Source organism: Rhodnius prolixus, unplaced genomic scaffold (genome assembly GCF_049639745.1).
Source record: "Rhodnius prolixus isolate KJV_2025 unplaced genomic scaffold, Rpr scaffold_2, whole genome shotgun sequence".
Taxonomy (NCBI): domain Eukaryota; kingdom Metazoa; phylum Arthropoda; class Insecta; order Hemiptera; family Reduviidae; genus Rhodnius; species Rhodnius prolixus.
Window position 1 is genome coordinate 1669737 of NW_027411592.1, and position 22716 is coordinate 1692452.

At 37.7% G+C, this 22716-nt stretch overlaps 1 protein-coding gene across 5 annotated transcripts in view; it reads right to left on the bottom strand.

Moving 5' to 3' along the window:
• LOC141448734 (uncharacterized) overlaps positions 1-22349 on the bottom strand; it is a 124786-nt gene extending 102437 nt beyond the window's left edge. For 4 of the 5 annotated variants that reach the window (XM_074117310.1, XM_074117305.1, XM_074117309.1 and 1 more), the window contains exon 1: positions 21999-22349. In XM_074117310.1, the coding sequence (XP_073973411.1) occupies positions 21999-22057 (59 nt within the window). In that variant the 5' untranslated portion in view covers positions 22058-22349. Of the gene's footprint in view, positions 1-428; positions 690-21998 lie in introns of those variants that run through there. The other variant, XM_074117308.1, reaches the window with a different exon arrangement.
• Between the last annotated feature and the right edge of the window lie 367 nt (positions 22350-22716).

Consider the following 22716-nt stretch of genomic DNA (forward strand, 5'->3'; position numbering starts at 1 on the left):
TCTTTTTCAAATTTAGAACCCCAAAGCTGCTCATTTTTTTTGCCCATCATGTAGCTAGGGAATTACAAAATAAATTATCTAGGAAATACAGTTATTTGAAAAGTGCCAATTACGTGCAAATTAGGATTTTATTTTTTTTTAAACTTGGTGAAAACAGTGTTAATTTAATTAAAACATAGACATTCAGTTCTGCCAATCTGTTTACCTAAATAATTAAAACAAAACAAGATAGATAATTTTTGTCATATACGTAGTTGTTCAGATTAGACAAAATTAATGATTCACTGTTGGTAGAACTGTACGAGCAAAACAGTAGCGAAACTATAAAACAGAACTAATGTTCATAGCTCCGTGTAATATGTTTTTAATGTGGAGATAAAATTATGTTTTTTTAAACTAGGCGTAACAAATTCAATTAGCTTGCTTACCTTAATAGACAGTTTGTTTTAATTAATGGTTCAACAATCCAGGTAGTTCATAATATTGCTTAATATATGTTTATATATTTCTACGTTTTTTTTTTTCAATTTAAACTAAAGCAATTATTATTATTATTAACTGCAATATAACTAAATACACTGTTTCCGTTTTATACGTTCCACTCACTTAAACAAAATGGCAATGAAATTTAAAACCAAAACATAAAATCAATAGAAAAAAACCGTTAGAATTAGCAGAAACTGGTAAATAAGTTTTAGGACGAAAAGAAGAAGTTAAACGTCCGACTGCTTGAAAGAGGACAGTGTGACTGAACTTGGAGGTCGCCGAGAGCGGTTGGGCTTACAGGTGGCTGCAGGTGTGCCAACCTCACTGGCCGCAATATCCCCCTTCTTCTTTCTAGCAAAAATATACGAATATGTTGGTAGCTCTGCTAACTAAAAACATTACGGTAGAAGAAGGATAGTGTTTTATTTTCTTTTTCTTTTTTTTTCCTGTTTGTAATCAAACAGGTAGTTTTTACATGTTAACTTTTTTGTCTGTCTGTCTGTTTGTCTGTCACCCCTGGAGTCTGAAGAAAGCATCTGGTCTGGAGAGACTCACAAGACTTTCTCTCGGAAAAATGATGGAAAACCATTCACAAATCTATCTGTAAGTTTATGTATATATTTGCTAGTTTCGAGAAAAAGAGCTACCAGACTCAGCGGAAATCAAAATATTTCCGGTAGAAAATCAAAATGGTGGATCTGCTCGATTATAAAGAAGTTCCTTTATTTAATAAGAAATAGAAAAGTGTAGAAAGCCTGTTGTTTAGCACACTATCTCTCTCTCACCGTCCTTCCTTCCGTAATTTCTATCAATACGTCACAAAAAGAAATAAGAAATAGTAGCAAAGAAGGTAGTTAAAGGCGTCACAGCTTCCTTCCTCAAAAACCAAAAGAAAAATTTAAACCAAACTAATGCAAGCCTAATGCAAGTTCAAACGAAACAGTTCACCCAAGAAACTTCAAAAAGGCGCTCCAAACAAACGCATTTCCGGTAATCTGTTCTACTTCTAATTCGAAACTTCCTATTAATTACAACCATCAATTCTACTGGGACGTCACTTCGGGGAGCTAATTGCACTCCCTCCTTCAAGAACTCCCCAGGAAATACGTTTCAAATTGAAGTCGACTTTGACTAGATCAGTTGGGATGAGATTAGCTCAGTTGCTAGTGTATGGAAGTGGGTTCGAATCCCTCTGAACAGAGTGGAGCTAATTACAGCTCTGTTGACAGTAGGCAAAGAACACTGCCTGGAGGCCGGCGCTTCACTGAAGAAAGCACACGTTAAAGCGCCTAAAATAGGCCGGAGGGCGGAAATCTGCCAGTATTCAGGGAGTTAACAAAGTCTGTGTAGTAAACCAAACTATTTTAAAAAAAGGACAATAAATGATTAAACCATGTGCATCGTCAGATGGATTGGGCGCGTTGGATCAATAAGGTTTCATGTTTTATTCTAGAAAAAAATCTGCAAAAATCACAAACATGCTGTAACCGGTTTTTTAAAAATAAAATTCACTTTAAAGGTAACCAGTCACTTTTCACGAAAACTGCTCGTAACAATCAATCAGATAGTTTTGGGAGAACCAAAAAATCGCCCCAATAATTAATATTTACGCAGCATTGTAATTTGGGCGTTTTCTAAACATTTGGAGAGACGACGATCAACCTACTAGAAAATAGTAGACGAAATTAGAGGCTGCTACTACAGCTTGTGTGAATCCTTCACACTGGGTAGAAACATTTTCACAATAAACGAGTAAAAAAGTTTGGTTTTTTGATTACGGCAGGATTCTAGATAGTAAAACGGAAGTGAGAGTGAGTTTAGGTTTCACTCTTCCTAAATACCAGCGGAATAGAGAGTAACCTGTAAACCAGGAAGTCACCACTTGCTGAAACAGCAGTAACAAAATATTGTGGGACGTTCTCCGCTAGAAGACAATCGCTTGGGCGCAAATTGTACTAGAAATATCTAATCGGCACAAAAGGAATAAAAATTATAAAATTATAATAGGTAGATGCCTCATTAGGCCATAATGTAGGCCAGGGTCGTTCAGAGATCAGAGGTACATTCTGAGAAATACTACACCACCACCATTAAACACTACATTTCTGTTTTCACTTGCTAATAGAAGGACAACCATTAACCATTAAATAAAATCCAAGGGCTAAGACCGGGAATCGAACCCAGTACCACAATGCATATTAGCTTCGCAGGTCTCGCCTCTAACCGCTCGGCTACCGTCGCGGTTAATTCTCCGATTATAAACTAACCAACAGAGCTACAATTAATCTTTAAACACTACATTTCTGTTTTCACTTGCTAATAGAAGGAAGTGTTGTGAAAACAAAGAGAGCTAAATCTCTTGAAGAAGAAAATCCGCAGCACGCTGAAACTTCATGTTTCGACTACCTGAATCCAGGAGTTCTGCTAAGATAGAAGAAACAATTTTTTAGTTTTGTTTTTGGTCCCTCCAGATCAAAAACCCTGTTGATTGCTGTTGACTGGTTACATCGCGGCATGTCGCCATTATTAACTGTGTACATCTCCGGAAATATTAGCATAACTAAACATTTACACTCAGTCATAACTTACATCAGTATATCATCACGCAATCAAAAGCTAAAAAGCGTAAACTTGCATAAACAAAAAGTGAAACGTATAATTACACCAAGGGTCGAAGAAGCCTTTAGAGAGAAGCCTAAGAATCACAAGTATTCTGCTAAAATATGCCTTAAAAAAGTCGATTAACAAGTGTGCAATGGTTTCATTAAGTTTAAAAATAAAAACTCGTAAAAAACATTACTGACAGAACTTGCGGTTAATTGTCTTAAACATAAAAATTTGGTTTCGTCTCCAAATTGTATAGTGAGTGACTCCAAAGGTACTTCAAGGGAGCATAAGTAAGCACCTCTACCCTCCTAAGTATCCTTTATCAAAATATTACTGGAAAATATTTATAAAAATGTTGTTGATCCCTGAGTGCAAACGAGTGAAGATTATTTGAGAAAATCTCAAACAAAAGTGTAAATTCAGTTCAGTAAAGTGGGCACTTTCATTTCCCAACTCTTCTCGAAATAAAAATATTTCCTAATTTATATATCTACGGATATATTTTATAGTAAATAATTGAAAGAAATACATTAATAGTTAAAAATCATTAAATAATAAAACGAAACAAATTATTAGAAATGCGCTCAAGGACTCGAAAAGCTGAAATAGGAAACCTTGAGCTACCAAAATATTCAAACAGGAGACCGTCGGAGCCCCGACAAGGTCTAGCTGCTATTTGTGTACCAACTTACATTATTAAAAATATTAGAAATTCTCCATCGTCACTAACGGTAATGGCAACACTGGCATCACGGTAGATCAGTCATCTGATATCACCACAAGTCTATCCTAACAGATACCTGATGACATAAAGTCAAAGAAGTTAGCTGGTGCATAAACCCGCTTTCAGGAAATAAGCACTTAGATGGCCTAAACCAATTACATGCTTGTCGTTGAGTCCATTGGATTAGGCGAAGCAATCAAAATGTTGTTTTGAAGCGAAAATACCTTTTTAAAGGGAAACTCTCAGGCTGCTACTGGTTAGACTCAAAGTTGGGAATTGTGGCTTCACAAGATATCTCTATTTTTAGGGTTTCTAAGGAGAAAAAGTCAACCTCCATTGTTGTCAGGCTCTTGAGATGTTACTACATTAGATTACTATTAGAATCGTTCATTGTTGCTCGCATCATCTAGCACTGGAGTACCATTTACCTTTTCAACCACATGTTTAGAAAACCAGTTTTAATTAAAAGGACAAATGGCGAACTTTCTTCTCCTAACACACATCTATGCAAATTTAGATTTATCCTACTTTTCTACTAAAATCATTCAAATCTACGTCTTTTATGTTCTCCTAAAGAAATAAATAAGATGAAACGATATAATAATAAACCTCATTTGAAAAAATATTTTCATTTTGTACTTTTCCCCCACACTGGACTTAAAAGAACAGAACTGAACAGGCGCTATCGAATACTTAAAAGACTCTCAGACGATAGATCAAAACTCTCTTTGGACAACAAATCACTGATTTATACTTCTATTTTGAAACCCACCTGGGCGTATGGAATGGAGCCGTGGGATTCATCCAAACGCTCCAATCTCCAAAGAATTGTAAACGCTTCATTTTATGTCTCCAACCTGGACTATACACACTGACCTTAACATTCCTTTTGTCACCCAAGTCGCTGAAAACACGATACAGAAAACTTCACTTCAGCCTGCAATCTCATATAAATCCTCTAGCTAAAAATCTTTCTTCTAGTACTCTTCCTGACAAGCCGACAAGACGCCTTAAAAGACAGTGGCCTCGTGATCTCCTCTCCAGTGAAGGGAGTGACTAACCATCTAATATTTGGGAGTGTTACCACTGGGTAACTTCTCCACTCGTTATTTATCATTTGTTACTCAGTTATCACTGTTACTTATAGCGCTGATTGTAGCATAAATAATCGCAAAAAAAATATTGTATTTTTATTGCATAATCTGATTATCTATCAAATACCTACGGGGGAAAAATTAGTAAAAAAATTCTAAAGTATATTTTTCTATAAAATAATTAGGGTTAAATAATTGACCAATCAAATTGCAGAGGTAGAGGTGTGAAATATGGGCGGGTTGGATTCACCAATTAGAACTCAGTATTTTCATGGTGACCACACCCACAGTCATGCCCTTCCCTTACCAGTTGCAATGGCTGCTAATTTGAAATATACAAACATTAAAGCAACATAGAATTACCATAAAACTACTTTTATGACAAATTATTTTCTTTTAAGGATGCGTAAATCTTCTGAGTAAATGTCGATTCAACTTGAAAATATAAAAAAAAACTATTTCACACTACTGAATTTGATGGTGACGGTGGTTAGAAAGTGAAGCTAAACATTTAGATACCTTTGAAAATAAATGAGATGCCCCAATCGATACATCGATAACTAAACACATTCGGTAAAATTCAGTGTTAATAAGAAACAAACTTTATACAATTGGAGTTTAGTGGTTTTCTCTAGAAAGGAAGTCGTGTGATTTGTCTATGAAGACCTGTTTAAGCTTGTCGTTCTTTTTTAGTCGGACGGTAGCTTCTCAACATCAGGCGCCACGGTAGCTGAGCGGTTAGAGGCGAGACCTGTGAAGCTAATATGCATTTTGTACTGGGTTCGATTCCCGATCTTAGGCCTAGGATTTTATTTAATGGTTAATCAAAGAAATTTACAGTAAAGTATGTTTGCTAGTCGCCTCCGTTCACGACACCTAATTGGTAGTTGGACGTTAAGCCCCGCCTGAAAAAATACGCAATTTCTTTACTTTACTTCTAAACATCAACATTCCCAATCAACCCTCACATAACTTTCATACAACTAGAGAGAAGCACGTGACTATGCACAAATTTCGTCACGAAGTATGAATGATTTTAGAAGTTGTTGAGAATTTCGGAACATCGAAATGTGATAACCACAAGCAATATAAACAATCTTATGGTGCGAACACTTCTCACACCACTTTCTCTTGTGTCTAACTTACAAATTTTCTGCAAACAATATTTACATTTTATTCTTACCCAAAAATTATAATAAAGTTTGTAAAACATTTCACTGAACTTTTTTTAAAAAAAACCCTGTTTCGAATTGAGGAATTTTCTTCTAAATCGGAATTAGAATAACAAATAATCCTTATCAGTACACAAATGATAGAATCGTAAATGAAATAAAATATAAGGCACCTTCATTTAGAAGAGACCTTCATCAAATTATCCAAATGAAAGTTGTAATTTATAAATTTGAAATTAAATACGATGTTTATACAGAGAATTAAAGGAGAAGTTTATGAGGGAATCTCGAAATACTGAGAAGTTTCATTTCCGGTCTGCCGATTAAAATAAAAAATGTGTCCCCATTACAGTCCTCCTCTTACTTCCTAGAGAAACAGGAAGTAAGAAGTAATAAACGGTAAATACCAAAACGCGTAAAAAATACTATTACGTATTATCAATCGCTCAAATAATTTCAACTACGATTGGATTCACCAAAGAATCTCCCTCCAAAAAAAATATCATGCCTTATCGTCAACAATAAAAATATAAGATAAAGATCTCTCTCTCTATATCAATAAGATAATGATCAAACAATAAAATGAGTCATAAAGAAAAAAGGTGAAGATGATGAGGTAGGACTGACCTCAAAATGTTGACCGACAACCTTGTTTTTATTATTATTATTATTTCTGATTCTATTCGTTGGCCTCAATAATTTTGAGGTGAGACTAAATAAACTTTTGCAGAGAAAGAATTTTATACGATCTTTTAAGTGGGGAGATAAAATAGCGGTGGAAATGCTATCTAGCGGAGGTTTTATAAACTAAGTGTTTTTAGGTTGATGGTAGACAGATGTCGCACCATTTACATTATTGTTAACTCCTATTTCCTGTTAATCTGCTTTACAAACAGGAAGTAAGCCTAAGTAAATAACAGGATAATTCAAAACAAAAAATCTCCGAAATTTCAGTTTCAATTGCCATCAAGTAAAATCAAAACAAAATATAATTCACCAATCTTTAGTATTTCTGTGTTTTCTTTTGTGATCTTTTCAAAATTGTACCTCGCAGCTTTCTCATCTCAGACCCAAACAGATTCCTCTTCTCAGTCTCACACAGCTTTCTTATCTCAGTCCTACACAGCTTTCTCATGCTTTCTTTATCTCAGATCCTCCATTTGGTTTCTTATCTCAGATCCCTCATTGCTTTCTTATCTCAGATTGTTTTCTTATCTGACATTGCTTCCTTATCTCAGATCACCCATAGCTTTAACATGCTTCTTATCTCAGGTCCCCCACAGCTTTCTCATTTCATTTAAAAATATGGTAAGAAACAAGTACAGATAATCTAAAAAACTTTTTCTTACAATTTCCGAAAGAAGTGGAACTTACTAAACCACTACTTCCTCATCTAGCTGCTGTCACCGTTAGAAAGTTACATTCTGTGGACTTCACTAAATTTTGCGAGTTTTAGAAACAAATTAGTTGTAAAAATATTAGATTTATAAAGTGAGTATCTCTAATTGATCTATTGTGACTTCCATTACATTATCTAATCTGTCGGCATTTTTTGGAGGGGGCTCAAATGAAAGCTTTTTTCTGTAAAAGGTTAGGTTAGGTTAGTTTGGGTTAGGTTGGGTTAGGTTAGGTTGGGTTGGGTTGGGTTGGGTTAGGTTGGGTTAGGTTAGGTTAGGTTGGGTTAGGTTTGGTTAGGTTGGGTTAGGTTAGGTTGGGTTGGGTTAGGTTGGGTTAGGTTAGGTTGGGTTAGGTTAGGTTGGGTTGGGTTGGGTTAGGTTTGGTTAGGTTGGGTTAGGTTAGGTTGGGTTGGGTTAGGTTGGGTTAGGTTAGGTTGGGTTGGGTTAGGTTAGGTTAGATTAGGTTGGGTTGGGTTAGGTTGGGTTGGGTTGGGTTAGGTTGGGTTAGGTTAGGTTAGGTTAGGTTGGGTTGGGTTAGGTTAGGTTGGGTTGGGTTGGGTTGGGTTGGGTTGGGTTAGGTTAGGTTGGGTTGGGTTGGGTTAGGTTAGGTTGGGTTAGGTTAGGTTGGGTTAGGTTAGGTTGGGTTGGGTTGGGTTGGGTTAGGTTGGGTTAGGTTAGGTTATAAGTGCGCACAAGAGTTGTTTGGTGATGAGCTCGAGTTCGCCTATAGCTAAACCCAAGCAATCGCACACCAAGCAATTATTTAACCCAAGTAATTTTGTCTATTTGATACTTTTTAAGAAACGTTAATTCTCAAATCTAAAGATTAAATTTTTAGAAAATAATTACATTTTGACTACCTATGAAAGAAGAACATCTGAACTTGCTACTGGATTACTTCCAATCGGTAAGGCCACCAACAACTACTTAGGGAAGAGATTAGCTATGAGGTTAGCATACTGGACTCCCACGCGGAGGTCCCGGGTTCGAATCCAGCAGCTGACCCTTAGATTTTCTCTTCCTAGGAGCTTCTTACAGCTCACTGTCCGGTGATGGACAGTGTTGTCTGTAACGAGAGAACACTATCCGGAGGCCGGCAGTGCACTGGAAAAAGCTCCGGGCGCTAATGACAGCTGTTGATGCGCAAAAAAAAAAAAAAAAAAACAACTACTTCCAATCCAGCCCAACTAACGTCTGTCTGGTCTACCTGGTACACATTTCAGCGCTTCAGAGCACCGTACCCAAAAACAGAGTGGCTATTAAAATATACGAATTTTACGGAAAACTTTGGTACCAAAGGTAAGTCAAAGAGGCTTGAAAAGTCCATACCGGAAAATAGCACGACTCAGTCCTAGATAGCGTTTTAAATCAAACTCGAATAACTATTTCCGGTGATGGGGGAAATTGCGACTGTAATAGAGTCTTCACCATAAAGCCATAACAGCAATCAGACAAATTAGAGTTTTATAAAAAAGTAAGTGACAAACAAAACCAGGTTATGTACACTCAGCGCATTAAACCAGACATACACCTTGATAGCGAAATTGCAAAACATTAGCTTTCGCGTATTTGAGTATGTTTTCTGTTTACACGTACATATTTGTTAATCAGTATTTCCCCCACCCGCCAAGCAAAACAAATCTTTATTACCATTTTGATTACATAATTACAAGGGAATAACAATAACATTGCTGTGTTTACTGTCAGTATATCTCTTTGATAATAAAAAACAAAACCACATCGTAAAAAGAATAAACATTATGTTGAAGCTGGTTTATTCAGCTGGCTGGTGAATATTTCAAATTGTCTACTTTAATTGGTCATTGTTTATTCATGGTGCTGTAACCCCCCTCTTCACCTCTGAAATCTGATTTGAACACTCACACGACTTAATATATGAAGTTCCTACAGTATTCATTTTCTCAGACTCGGAATTCTTACTGTGAAAACAATAACAAGCACTGTCCTGAAATGGCAATTTTTAACGTAACACCATTCCTCTTTAGAATAACATTAAATGTTTTTTTTTCTAGATAAATTATTTAAAACAAAGTTATGAACTGACTGCAGGTTGGTTGTACACACCAGGTTTACAGGAAATCTTGGGAGCAATTTAAGAAAAGAAATTGTCCTAGGACAGTTTTAAATCAATTAAGTAATACTTCCGGTTGAGGCAATTTGATCCCCGAGTGAGTCCCAATTAGAATTACGCTAACCACTGATAGCCTAAATCTCTTCCCCGTCTGGTTTTTCAAAAACTGTGTATTAATAGTAACGACTAAAATACTCAGAACTCTGGATCGCTCAATAAGCGCCGAAGAGAGTGAGGTATGTCCACGCCAGGTGTGTTACCGATATGGAGCATTGACTTGTGCTTACACTTATTGGTGGCCACCATCAAGTGACTACTATTTCAAACATGGCTCCCGTACTGGGACCACTCATGTAGCTGCTAAATTAGCAACCCCTGATCAAAGAAAGCATCATCCTGCCAAGTCCTCAAGTTCGTTGGCCACGCAAAATGCTACTCCATCTGCCAAGCAAGCTTTGACAACTGTCGCAGCTAACTCTTTACCAATATCATGATTATTCTTCTTTTCTGTCACAATTAATGTTTAAAAAAAAAAAAAATTGTAGAGTGAGCCACCAACACTTTTACCTCAGTCCAAGTAATAAAAAATTTTTAAAACTTGGACTTAGTACAAGTTGTACGTATAAAATAGCTTCAAAATTTTACTAGTTCACAATAAAGGTTCATTTTTAAAATAAAAAAAAATGCTAAAATATACAAAAAATCGATTGAGTGGATTCCCTTGCAGTCAACAAATTTGATATTTTTGGAACAAATCTAAACCACATTAAATAACTACATGATAAGTTCCGTGCATTAGCTGAGATGAGATTTTAGAGGAAAACCAACTACCACAACCCCCGAATTGCCGCCTTTGACTGAATTTTTTCGAGAAAAACTACAAAAAAACAAGTTGCAGAACTGTTTAAAGAAAAGCGTACCAGCGGTTTTCCAGAAAACCTCGGAAAAAGTTAAAAAAACAAAAACGATTCAATCAATTGGAACTTCCGGTTTGTCTGGTGCGATGGTGGCGCCTAAACCAATATTGAACTTCCTGTTCTTTCCCCTCCCCCATTTTCCAGCCATATTGACTGCACACACACTACAGACAGACCCAATTCGTAAGAACCTTGGTCTCCTCAGAGGTCATCAAATGGATCTCTCTGGTGGTAAGTCGATATAGAATACTCTGTAGACCCTCTTAACCAGGGTATCGTGCGAGGAAGTGAGTAATCCTGGCAGCTTCGCTCAGCAGCAGCCGTACTGTATCCTTCAATTTCCACCGGCAATCTTCTAAATCAGCTGATTACTTCTAATACCAGAGGTGATTGAACTTGGGTCCAGTCTAGGTGCTGCAATCTGGCGGACGGGCAAAAAAAAAAAACATGGATAAAAATTAGTGGAAGGTGATTGGACTGCTGCCCTGTGGAGATCGGTTAACCCAAGCTCTTGCCACAGCATTTTGTTCCACTTGAGTAACAACAGAGTCCACAGCAGACTATGTGGTCATGCTGTAGATCAGGGGAAAGGACATTTAAGGACAAAACATGACAAACCACAATCTTTTTTGCTGCTTTGACCCAAGAAATGCTCAACACGCGAAATTCGTTTTAATTATCATGAACGTATAGATCAGAACGAGAGTTTGGTCTAGTCCCGTGGTATTTTGCAACATCTCCTCTGGTCTACAAGTGCCTGATTCCATCAAAAACAGGCCACCAAGATAAGCCTCTGTCACAAACTGCTCAAGATTGGACCCCATTCCTTGTGAGACACCCTAGTGGATTGACTTGCCCTATAAAAAGGCAGAGACCAGATTAGGTCGACATGTAGTGTCAGGAAGAGGTAATAACTTCAAGAATACATAAAAGGCACTGGCTTGTTAAGGGCAAGCTCAGACCATTAGCGCTCTCAACTATGCTCAGGACAGACGTAGATACTACTTTCAAGCGACAATCCAGTTCAGAGATTGTCTTTAAGCCCTGACACTCGAACTGTCTCGCCACAGCTATTATTCTCATTACTATATTCTATAGTTTCTAGTTAAATATTGTAATTACCTGCCGTTTAGGTTAATGTTAATGCCCGACATTAAACATAATACTACTATTCTTCTTGCCTAATACTTCCGCGCACTGTACATATCAGGCTATAATCACACGCATGTGACTGCGTCAACTTATTCACAACAACCAGTCTTCACAACAATATAGGTACTGTGGGCAGAATGCGATGTTCGCTCTAACAAGAGTACTAGTGACACATACTGGAGTCAAAGAACCTTTACAGCTCAAAGGCTCCAAGGCGCGAAAGGATGTCCTCTGGCCTTTATGTATTCGTTACTGGGTCAGAGTGCATGTCCTGCCAAGTGACCCACCCAACCCAAGAACACTCTTATTAAAATAAATCGGCCCTAATTTTACGTAGAAAACTACAGATCAAACATTAAAAATTGTACTAAAATAAAACCTTAAAGAATTGGAATCACCGCGGCTAAAGCCTATCCAGTTAACTCAACCTCGCTACACAGCGTAAACTCAGTCGAAAAACCATCACAAAAAGTAGATTGCAGACTATAGATGAAGTGTAAGACTGTTTAAATTTCCAGCATGGACTGGCAAAAACACGGCAAAAATAGTAGAAGATTTTGAATGTTAAAGAAAATTAGTGAATTGGAATCATTTTTACAGGTAGAGATCAAAAGCAAAAATTCTAATTTTACTCAAAAATGAGAAGTGAAAAAACTTCTTGTGAACAGAGAAATGCCCTTAATCGAAGTTCCTAGAGAAAAAGACTGCCATAAGTAGAATGTGGGCAGTCTGAAGTTCTGTTCCTGCTTCCTGCGATCTTTAGAACTAGGACTGACAAACAGGCATACTCTCCTGGTGCGACCTGCTGGACTCTTGCAACAGATAGAACGAGACCATCATCTATACTTCCCGTGAAGATGTTTATGTTATTGCTTTACTTCATTAAAAAAAATTGAAGGTATATATTTTCAAATTGTGAACCGTCCATTAGTTAGGGCAGCCTTAGATAGTTACCTCAAGTTGGAAGCCCAGAGAAGTTAATAACAGCTACATACCGACTGGCAGACACCTTCCATCTGACCGAGTGGGCCACCTCAATATCTAGGTTATATCAATTACAATTTAAGCTGGTAGCATGAGGAATAACGGACTGGCGACCGGTTCGTGTTCTACGTAACCAGGCGTCCTTCTAAGCAGCAGCACACCCTCTACTCGACCGCCTGCCAAGGAAATACTAGTTTTAATATTTCTTTAAAAAAAAAACCTCTCGTATATATGTGTGCAATAGAACTAAAAGTACAATCCAACGCACTGAACACAGTTTGCATCCAATATTGATAAATGGTGTTCAGGACCAAGCTCGTTCACTGTTCAACATGTATTTATAGGGTGTGCTAATGGTATGAACAGATTCTTCAAATCATCTAGAATTATGTACACTACTAGTAAACGGAACTTCAAGATTCTAGAATTAATTCAGCTACCGAATTTTCTCAGCCTCCACAGACTTGCACAGTTCTTCACTTCTGGCGGGTCCAAAGGCTAGCTAGCCTTCTGGCAGTCCTTCAAGAAACTAGCTCCTGCAATCGAGTTTACTCATCCGGTCAGTTTGAACTGACAAACTTTACTAACTACTCTGTTATGGTTCCATTCTGCTACATCTAACACCCATGTGGGAGCATTATATTTTAAATACGTTTAATGTAAATTTTTCAATTTTTTGAAAAATAAAATATTTCCAAAATGAGGTCGAGAATTCAGATGACAATGCTCCTTAAAAAAGGAGATAGATATTTATCGAGGAATTGCTCTGATCAATTGTATTAGTAAGTTGTTTACTAGCATTTTAAGTAAAAGAATTTATGAATGGGCTGAATTACGCAATATTTTTCCGGAAGAACAAGCTGGATTCAGAAAAGGAAGAGGGTGTCTGGACCATTTGTTTACATTGAATGCCATGCTCAACATATAAACCAGACTAATAACAGACTCAGACAAAATAGCCACCTCTCGCTGTTGGGTATAAAAATGGCAGACAAAATAACATCGTCACGATAATCAATTTAGAAATATCTCACACGACTTTCTCATACTTATTAAAGCATTGAACTTCTTCCGGTAACCTGAGTTTTTAGCCAAAAACGTAGAATAGGAAGAAACCTCACTTCCGGTTATTAACAGCTTCAGCCAGAGTAACTACTCCTGTTTCTTTCGTAATTAACGTCATTAAAATATAAGCCCCCAATTATTAAAGGCATGAAAATAATTCTACTACAACCTGAAGAGACATTCTATTTTAGACCATTTTTGAGGCCCGTTAGCTAAATAAACAGGTGTACAAATTAAAAATATAAACAGTTATAACCTCTATACACTGTTATAAACACTGATATCAAATTATATAGTAACTTACTTGAAAAAAAGCTGTTAGTTTAGAGTACGAAGAAAATTTCGAAAGTGTTACTTTTAATTGTAAAATTTGCCAAATTAAGATTTCTCAAAATAAAAGAAACTATATTTCAAACTCAGTAATTTTAGTAAAATTGTTACTGAAATTTCGTAGCCAACAGATTAGGTGCTGGTTGATAGAAAACGTAGATGTTACGGAGTAAAGTAACTCAAGAATTATCGTAAAATCAATTTCTAATCGAAAATGTAAAGCTCTAAATCAATTAAAACACAAAATATTAAAATTTAAAAAGAAAAAAAAACATTTTTTTTAAGAGGGGGGATTTAAAATTCTGTTGTAAAACATAATCTCAGGATTTTTCCTTACGGGAATTAACATTTACTGTTTTCTTAAAATACAGAATTTCAGTAATTCTTCTTAGCGAAATTGAGAAAGTGGCAAACTTGTAGTAGAAGACAACGAATGAAAATCGGCCTTCAGAAGAGAGAGGCGACCAACCGGATATCACTTGTAAAAATTAATGTTTTTACAAAAGATCTAGATTTTAGCAGAACAGATGTCCTTGCCTAGGTACGTAGTTAGGATATACCAAAGATGGACATCAACTGCAATGGTCTTCTTCGAGTAAGTTGTGGGATATCTTAATTCAGGAAAATGAACAGAAGATTACTTCTGTAGTTGCAAATTTCTGCCACACATGTTGATGCTCCTCAGCGATTTCGCGCTACAACATGAACATCTTTCACTTGCCAATGCAGTAATAAGAGATAATGAGATACAGATTTGCATAATTATCTAGGCCAGAAGTCGGGGCCCAAGAAACGGGGATTGATTACCTTGAATTATCCGAATTGGCGCTAATTTGTTCATTCTCGTGGTTATATTATTAAGAGTATAGATTACTGTATTCTTTACTTTAATTGTTACCTTAATCATTCACACTATTATAATAATACCATGTTAGAGAAGGGATTAGCTGAGTGTTTAGCGAATGCTGGAGATCATGGGCTGGACTCCAGCAGCTTCTGGCCCTTAGGTCTTCTCTTCCTAGGAGTTTCCTAACGAGAGAACACTATCCGGAGGCCGGCAGTGCTCTGAAAAAGTCTCAAGATCTTGGTACCCCTTAAATTCAGAAAATAAGAAAAATAAAGCGCAAACCTCGAGAGCCCAGTCGCGTGGAGAAGGACAAATCCAGTTAAGCAATCACATCTTCCCAACGTGCAGTGATTTTAAATATCTAGGGTCATTTGTTACAAACAATAATGACATAACCAACAGAAATAAAGGCGAGAATAGCGGCAGGAAACAGATGCCTCTCTTTGCTGTTTAAAAGGTTTTGCGGTTTAAGGATTTGTCCCGCAAGGCTAAGATAATAGCCTAATAAAACAATAATTAGACCCATCGTCACGTACGCCAGCGAAACCTGGGTGCTCAGCAAAGAAAGTGAAAAGATACTCGGGGTTTGGGAAAGAAAAATATTTGGCCCGAAGTGCCGTGACTGGAAAATCAGAAAGAACCTTGAATTGATGGAATTGTTTAGATAACCAGACATAGTCGCCCAAATAAAGAAGGGGAGATTGAGGTTGGATGGGACACGTTGGGAGAGGATGCCTGCGGGAAGGGTGCCCCGAAAAATGTTAAAAGAAAACCCAGGAGGCAGAAGAATTCGAGGGCGCCCTCGACTTAGATGGCTGGATGATGTAGAGGAAGATCTTCGTCGGGCTGGAGTAAGAAGATGGCGCCTTAAGGCTGCAGACCAGAACGAATGGGGACAAACAACTTGAGGAGGTCCAGGTCCTACTTTAAGGACTGTTGCACCAGTTAGTAAGTAAGTATAGAAATAAAGCTCTTGTCTAGGGGCAAGTTTAGAAGTGCAGCAAAATGAGAGAGATAAGAAGAGTGGAAGTCCTCGATTCTACTAAAACAAGACTTCGTTTTCTACAGTTCAGTAACTTACCGAAAGTTTTGTTTGAGCTAAGTAGAGACTTCAGCCAGGGGGCTTAGTTCTGGACATTCCAATCACCCCATTACAGTAGCTGGAAGGCACGCCATCAAAGACAGTAAACTTGGACATCGTAGTAATAACACAACTTCCTTAAAATCGTTATATTCTTGCTGGGATAAATTGGGACTGGCCAATTGTGATTTCCAAATTTATTGTTTAGAGCGGCCATATTAATTCTAAAGTTTGATACCAAGAAAGATGCGCAATAACTCAACCAATAACAATCCAAATACTATTTTTAATCAAAGACAAATATTATTAAACAGAAAACATGAATGTGCACAAGATTCCCTAATAACATAATATTTTTTATTTATTTATATAATTATTGTGTAGTTGGTTTAAATCATAAATTGTTTATGAGGGCTGGAAAAACCAACATATTGATATTCACTGCTACTGCTGGCTTCTAATGGCTCCATTTTCCAACATATTGATGTTCATTGCCCCAGGACAGACCACTACGTACGCCCAAGTGTCTAAATAGGGGTACCCATACAAACACCAAATTCAGCCTTTGGAATTTTAGATTAGAACTATGAAAGTGGGCTATTCAAACCACTGACTGTTCAGACTAGGTAGAAAGTTATTTCTAGGGATTTCGTTAGAGGAAACATTGGTCAATAGTTAACTTCAGACCATTACTTGGCCTTGGAGCGTATTAAAAATAAATTAATTAAGATTGCAAGCGGAGCGAAAGGAACTTAGTGAAACAAACATCCGCAAACGGGCCGGAAATAGCACCTAATGTGCCCTTATAAAGGAATTGTCATGCAAGAGGGATCTAAAAGCTGCAATTAGTACATCAAGCATTCCAGAGGAGACAATCACTGCTCTGCAACTAATCAAATCCTTGGAATTTCAATCTGTGCTAAAAAAAAAGAAATAGTTGCCTGCCTAGAATATTGCCTATGTCAGTGATGGCGAACCTATGACCCATCCCTGGCCTATGTCAACCTTAATATTGTACCAAACTTAACAATAATTTTCGACAAAAATTTAACATTGAAATTTAATATTAATATTTGATAGGTGGTGAACTGGCACTCTATTGCTCAGTAGTGGAATTAATCGAATTTAGTTAGGGAAATAAAAGCTCCTCTGGAATAATGTATGCTGACTTAACATAGCAAGCTTAAAGAAAATCGTTAACGAGAATCTGCAAAATCGATTGAGAGAAGTGGGTCCTTCTGGTTGTGGCTGATAAAGCTTTCGGAAGTACGATGGACATCCGGTATGTTTAGGCAAAAAGATTCATTTTCCGGTATAAACGCGAAATAGGAAATCGGAAGAGAACTTGAAGACACTAGGTGCGATCAACTCGACTGTCTCCTTCTACTGTTCTCAATTGGGCTAATAAACAAATTATTCTTCTACAGAATCCGGACCTTTGAGGCAAATTACCAACACACCAAACACTTAGTAAAACTTGCAGTTACACTAAAACCAAACTGGCCTTGTAACGAATTTTTTTTTTAATAGAAAGATGCAAAATGAAGAATTTGAAGACTGCACTGAGGAGTAGCCGGTTTGGAAATTCTCTTTAAACCCTATTTTTTTAAGACACTTTATTATACTCTCTTTGGGAAAGTGTACAAGAGATAAACAAAATGGCACTTTACAAGGAATCTCTTGAATTTATCGGGAAAACCTGTTCTAAATTAAAGTAGTGGTATTATATGTTTGTTAAACACTATGCCAAATTCCAATAATACCGTAGGAGTCGTTTTCAAGACTATCGCAGAATACTGAAACAACTATTCCCTAAAATCGCGCTTATTGTCAGACGATTGTTTCAAAGTGTAATTTTGGTGCTACACGTGATTCTAAGTAAAATTATCAAGGTAGCAAATCATAGAGTTATGTACAAAACTGGCATTTTAGAGATTAGCTAGTAACTCCTCTCTCTTCATGACGTTCCCTGAATCGTATTTTCCTGGAGAAGTTTTCTCTCCTCTTAATTCTACAAAGAAATATGTCACCTTATTTTCGGTTGGACAACTTCCTTTATATTTTCATTTAATGTGGTATTTATTTCTGCTAATTTCTTTCTTTAATAAAATTTTTGGAAACTACTGTTATAATACTGGGGAAACTTACAGAAAATCGATTGAAAATTTATTCAGCAAAGTGGTAACTTTTAGTGGATCGATTTTTGAGGAAAACCTTGTGGCTGTGGTCCTCCTCCTTGTTGAGCGAAGTAGTAAAGAAATCGCCTATTTTTCCAGGCGGGGCTTAACGTCCAACTACCATTTACTGGATGTCGTGGACGGAGGCGACTAGCAAACGTACTTTACTATTTCTCATTTAACCATTAAATAAAATCCAAGGCCAAAACCGGGAATCGAACCCAGTACTACAATGCATATTAGCTTTACAGGTCTCGCCTCTTAACCCGCTCGGCTACCTTGGCGCCTATCTTGAGCGAAATATTAAACTTGATATTTTCCGTTTTCCGGCTACATACTCGCACAAACACACCCTTTCCCAGAGTACAACCCAATTTTTTCTGATTCTGGGGATCCTAAAACGGATACTTCTCTTAGAATCTCCAAATAGATAAATATAAGATTTTGAAGTTCCAGGTTATTGATCCAGCCGTAAGTTCTTAGTAGTGAATTCTTTATTGCTGCATTGAGTCAGGACAGATTTCTTGCCATTAAACTGTGAATAGATATTCGTAACTTTACTTTCCGCAAGACCGGAAATAGAGCTTGTCAAGTCAGTAATAGCCCTGCAGCAATTGCATTGTTTGTAGCTCTGAAATGTAAGCCAGTTACGAGGCTTTAGTTGTTTCGCTTATTTTCTATCATTTAGTTATTTTGTTTTTCTCGGGTAATAAAGCGAAGGAAATCGGTCTGCCCTAATTTCCTTTCTCGGAGGTGAGGGAGGGGGATAGAGATGAGGAGAATGTAATCAGGAGCTAGGAACAGCTGGCGGCTAGTTGGAAGGTGGTTGCTATGTCGGCCGGAGTCCGTGCGAACGAGATAACGGTCCTACCGCTCCTCTTAATTCTACTAAGAAATATGTCACCTTATTTTCGGGTGGACAACTTCCTTTATATTTTCATTTAATTTGGTATTTATTTCTGTTAATTTCTTTCTCGTTTAGTTTGTAAAAACGGTACATCTTCTTTTCCAATCTTTCTGCCATATTCTCCAACCTAGCAGCAAATATGTATAGAGAAGAAAATCAGCAAGACTGTATTTACCATCAGCTCAATTGGACTGGACTTCGAAGACCAAGCCTGGGTACGCAGCAGAAGGGTCCTGGGCCAATGAAAGATGCACTGAAATTGCTACTTCCCAAAATGTCCAATTCATCCTCCTTTTCATTTGCCTAATATAGCCCGCTCGCCTAGGCACGGTAAGCTTATCAGAAAGAACCATCTACCCTCATTAAAGGGGTGAACACATTCCCAACACCAGCCTATAGCTGACTTCGTAGCTGCTGCTGATGCCTTCAATTACCTGCCTGACAGCAAACATCCGAGATAGATAGCTACCCAGCCCAGAAGTTTCCATTTGTTAGTTGAAGATCTACCTTGGAAACATGCGATTCTGGATAAAGTCTACCGAAAACTTATCCTTTGATTGCCGCTTTAGGGGTACTGCTCATAGGTGCATGAAACAAGCTTTGCACAGTACCAAGCGCTACTTTTGCCCAATTTATTTCTGGCGGGGCTTAACGTCAAACTACCAAATTAGGGTGTCGTGGACGGAGGCGACTAGCAAACATACTTTACTGTAAAGTTCTTTTATTAATCATTAAATAAAATCCAAGGCCTCTAGTCCGGGAATCGAACCCAGTACCACCGCAGTACATATTAGCTTCCCAGGTCTCGGGGCTACTTTTGCTTCCTCCAGGTATCCCATGCCAACTTTAGCAACACGCCAATGTAACCTTGAAACCTATGATTGAACTTCTGAATCAGAACTACGCCAGAACCTAGGCAGTTGTATAAGTTAATCACGGTCATTGTAATATTAGTACGAACTGTGGATTAGAGGAGGATTACATTACTTCGAGTACTGTTTTTCCTTTTCTTTGTTCATAAAGATTTCCCATCGACGATGGACCACCTTAATTTGCATATAATTACTATTCAATAGAATTTATTCATTTGTCTATTAATTAACAAACCGGAGCTATAGCTAGAGTCTTAATGCATTTTTCAAGGAGATTCAGACTTCCAGCACTATTTTAGACATCCTACTGCACTTTTCATACAATTCCAGGCGGCAAACTTTCTTCCAAAGGTGAACAAAAATGAAGTTTCGCCTAGTAAAAGAAAATGGCGTCTTTCATAGTTCCGGTTGTGATAGTTAGAGGAATAACGTAAATTAGAAAATCTCAAATGTGGTTGTTTCACATAAAATTTCAATAATTTGACCATGGCGTCTTCAATGCAACAACATCTGACAGTGAGGGCAGGGTTTAGCTCCGTGGTTAGCGAAGAGAACACCCGGGGTCGAATCCAGCTGCTGGTCCTTAAGATTTTTTTTTCTTCCTGTCCGGTGAAGGACAGTGTTGTCTGTAACGAGAGAACACCGTCCTGGAGGCCGGTAGTGCTCTGAAAAAAGTTTTGGGCGCCAATGACCTTCGATGTTTACCCGCTTTTACACTAAAAAAGGTTATTGTGAGAGGATTTCCAAGACGAGATAATCTTAAGCTCATGGGATCAAGATTCTAATCAAGACACTAAGGGCATTGGCGGGGGCGTCCAATATAATGAACACATATGAACAAGTTACCTCTAATTGGCTAACTGATAATGGAGGGAAGGGAATTATCACACAGCCTTCAGCAGTCAACAGATTGAATGCGCTGACTGCGATGGAGTGTTTGAGGACAAACAACGTCAGGACGTGTTCAACCAGTCCTGGGCTAGTTCAAAGAATCAGTTTTCTAGTCAAGTTACTCTGAAGTTAGAGGTCGTTGTGGAAGGCCTTTGGAGGCAGTACTGAGTAGTTTTCCAATTCAAGGGAACTCTTGATGTATACTCCAAATGCAGGAAATTGACCAAAACGCAATACCTCTTCTTTAGCTTTCATTTTATTCGTCGCAGCGAATTGTATTTTGAACCCTAAACCTATTTCGGACTTGCTTCCATCGTCAGAGGTAGATTATTCAGTTTGGTACAGAGATTTCAACTTTAGGACCTCAAACTGGATATTTCCAAAGAAAACCAAATAATCTAAAATCTGAACGATTACAACCCTTAACACTTACTAAAGGAACAAACTGAACCATGACCTTCATTCTCGATCTTTTATTACAGTCGAAAAATAGGAGTCGGCGGCTTGGTCTATCACCTTGGAGGGGCACCACTCCATTGTACAACTCTCTTGGTAACAAGCATGTAACCTGGATAGTCCAAAGAAATGGTCCCCGGACAATGCAAGGAGCTGAAGATTTCTAGGTGGACGAGACGTGATGGATTGCACCGACCGTGACCGTATCGTTTACAGTTTTACCAACTTAGTAGACCTAATGTATCAAAATTAAAAGTTTTGGCCTCTAGTTTTCTTAACAACTCTTACCTCAGGATCCACTTCTGAAATTGATATATAACCGAACAAATCAAAGGAAATACAACTGACAATCTTACGTAGTTATAGGGTGTCAGAAATAGATCACAAACCCAGAGTTTTTAGTGGGAAAACTCCCACGACTTCCTGTACTGCTCTCAAGTATCAAACCAACAAATTCTTTCACAAGTTATTTTATTAGGTGCTGGATAATATCTTCAATGGTTGAATGTACGAATCCAATAAAGTTTACAAAACAACAATCATTTTACTTATACATTGCACGATGGAACAGTGCTTCAATTGATCTTGAATAAAGTTGCCATTGGATTGCAACTTTATCTGACGAATATTGATTCTGAACGTACTTTCAGCCATGCTATTAAAAAGGCAAGCGTCTGCAACAAGAGAACACTGACAAGTGCACTGAATAAAATGATTGGAATGAACGAGTACTTATATAAAGTTTACCTTCTAAGATTATATTTTGATGCCCTCCTGGGATGTAAATCCAAACAGAGTACCTTCATGTTGGGGAAGGATTCTATGATTCTGCTCGAAACCCTCACTAACAACACTGGACTAACAATAATTTCTAACCCGGTTCTTCAATTGCAATCACAAAACGTGCCACTAACGAGTACATCTTGGCCAAGAATTCAATTTAAATTAAAAACTCGAAAAAAAAAAATGAAGCATCTAATTTAAAAGGCCGGCCAGATTGATGACGACAAGAAGATTTTGTGGGCGCACCAGCTGATCACAGTCGGTCGACAAGTAAATATAGAAGGCTGCAGCAATACAACCTGTGTCTAGTAATATGGCCGACCAAGTACTGCCACCCTGACACGGCCAAATCGCCCCCACCAAAACACAATCATAACTAAAACGCATACTAACACACTACACAACGACGCCAGCCAACCAACCGCAAGCAAAGCTTGTTTATTTTAAAGACAATAAAGAAAAACTGTCAGTTCAAATCGTTACGGTCCCACCTTCATTCTTTTTCCATTTCAGCGGAACTAGGAAAAAAATTAGTTAGATACGAATGCTTATTTGTTTACACTCCAGATGAGTGACAGTAGAACGTTAAGAGGACACCTTGAATGAGCCGCAAGTTAGTGGTGATCACAGACCCTATGCTGGCCATTTTCATACATAAAAGATTTGTTCAAGTAGCACAAAA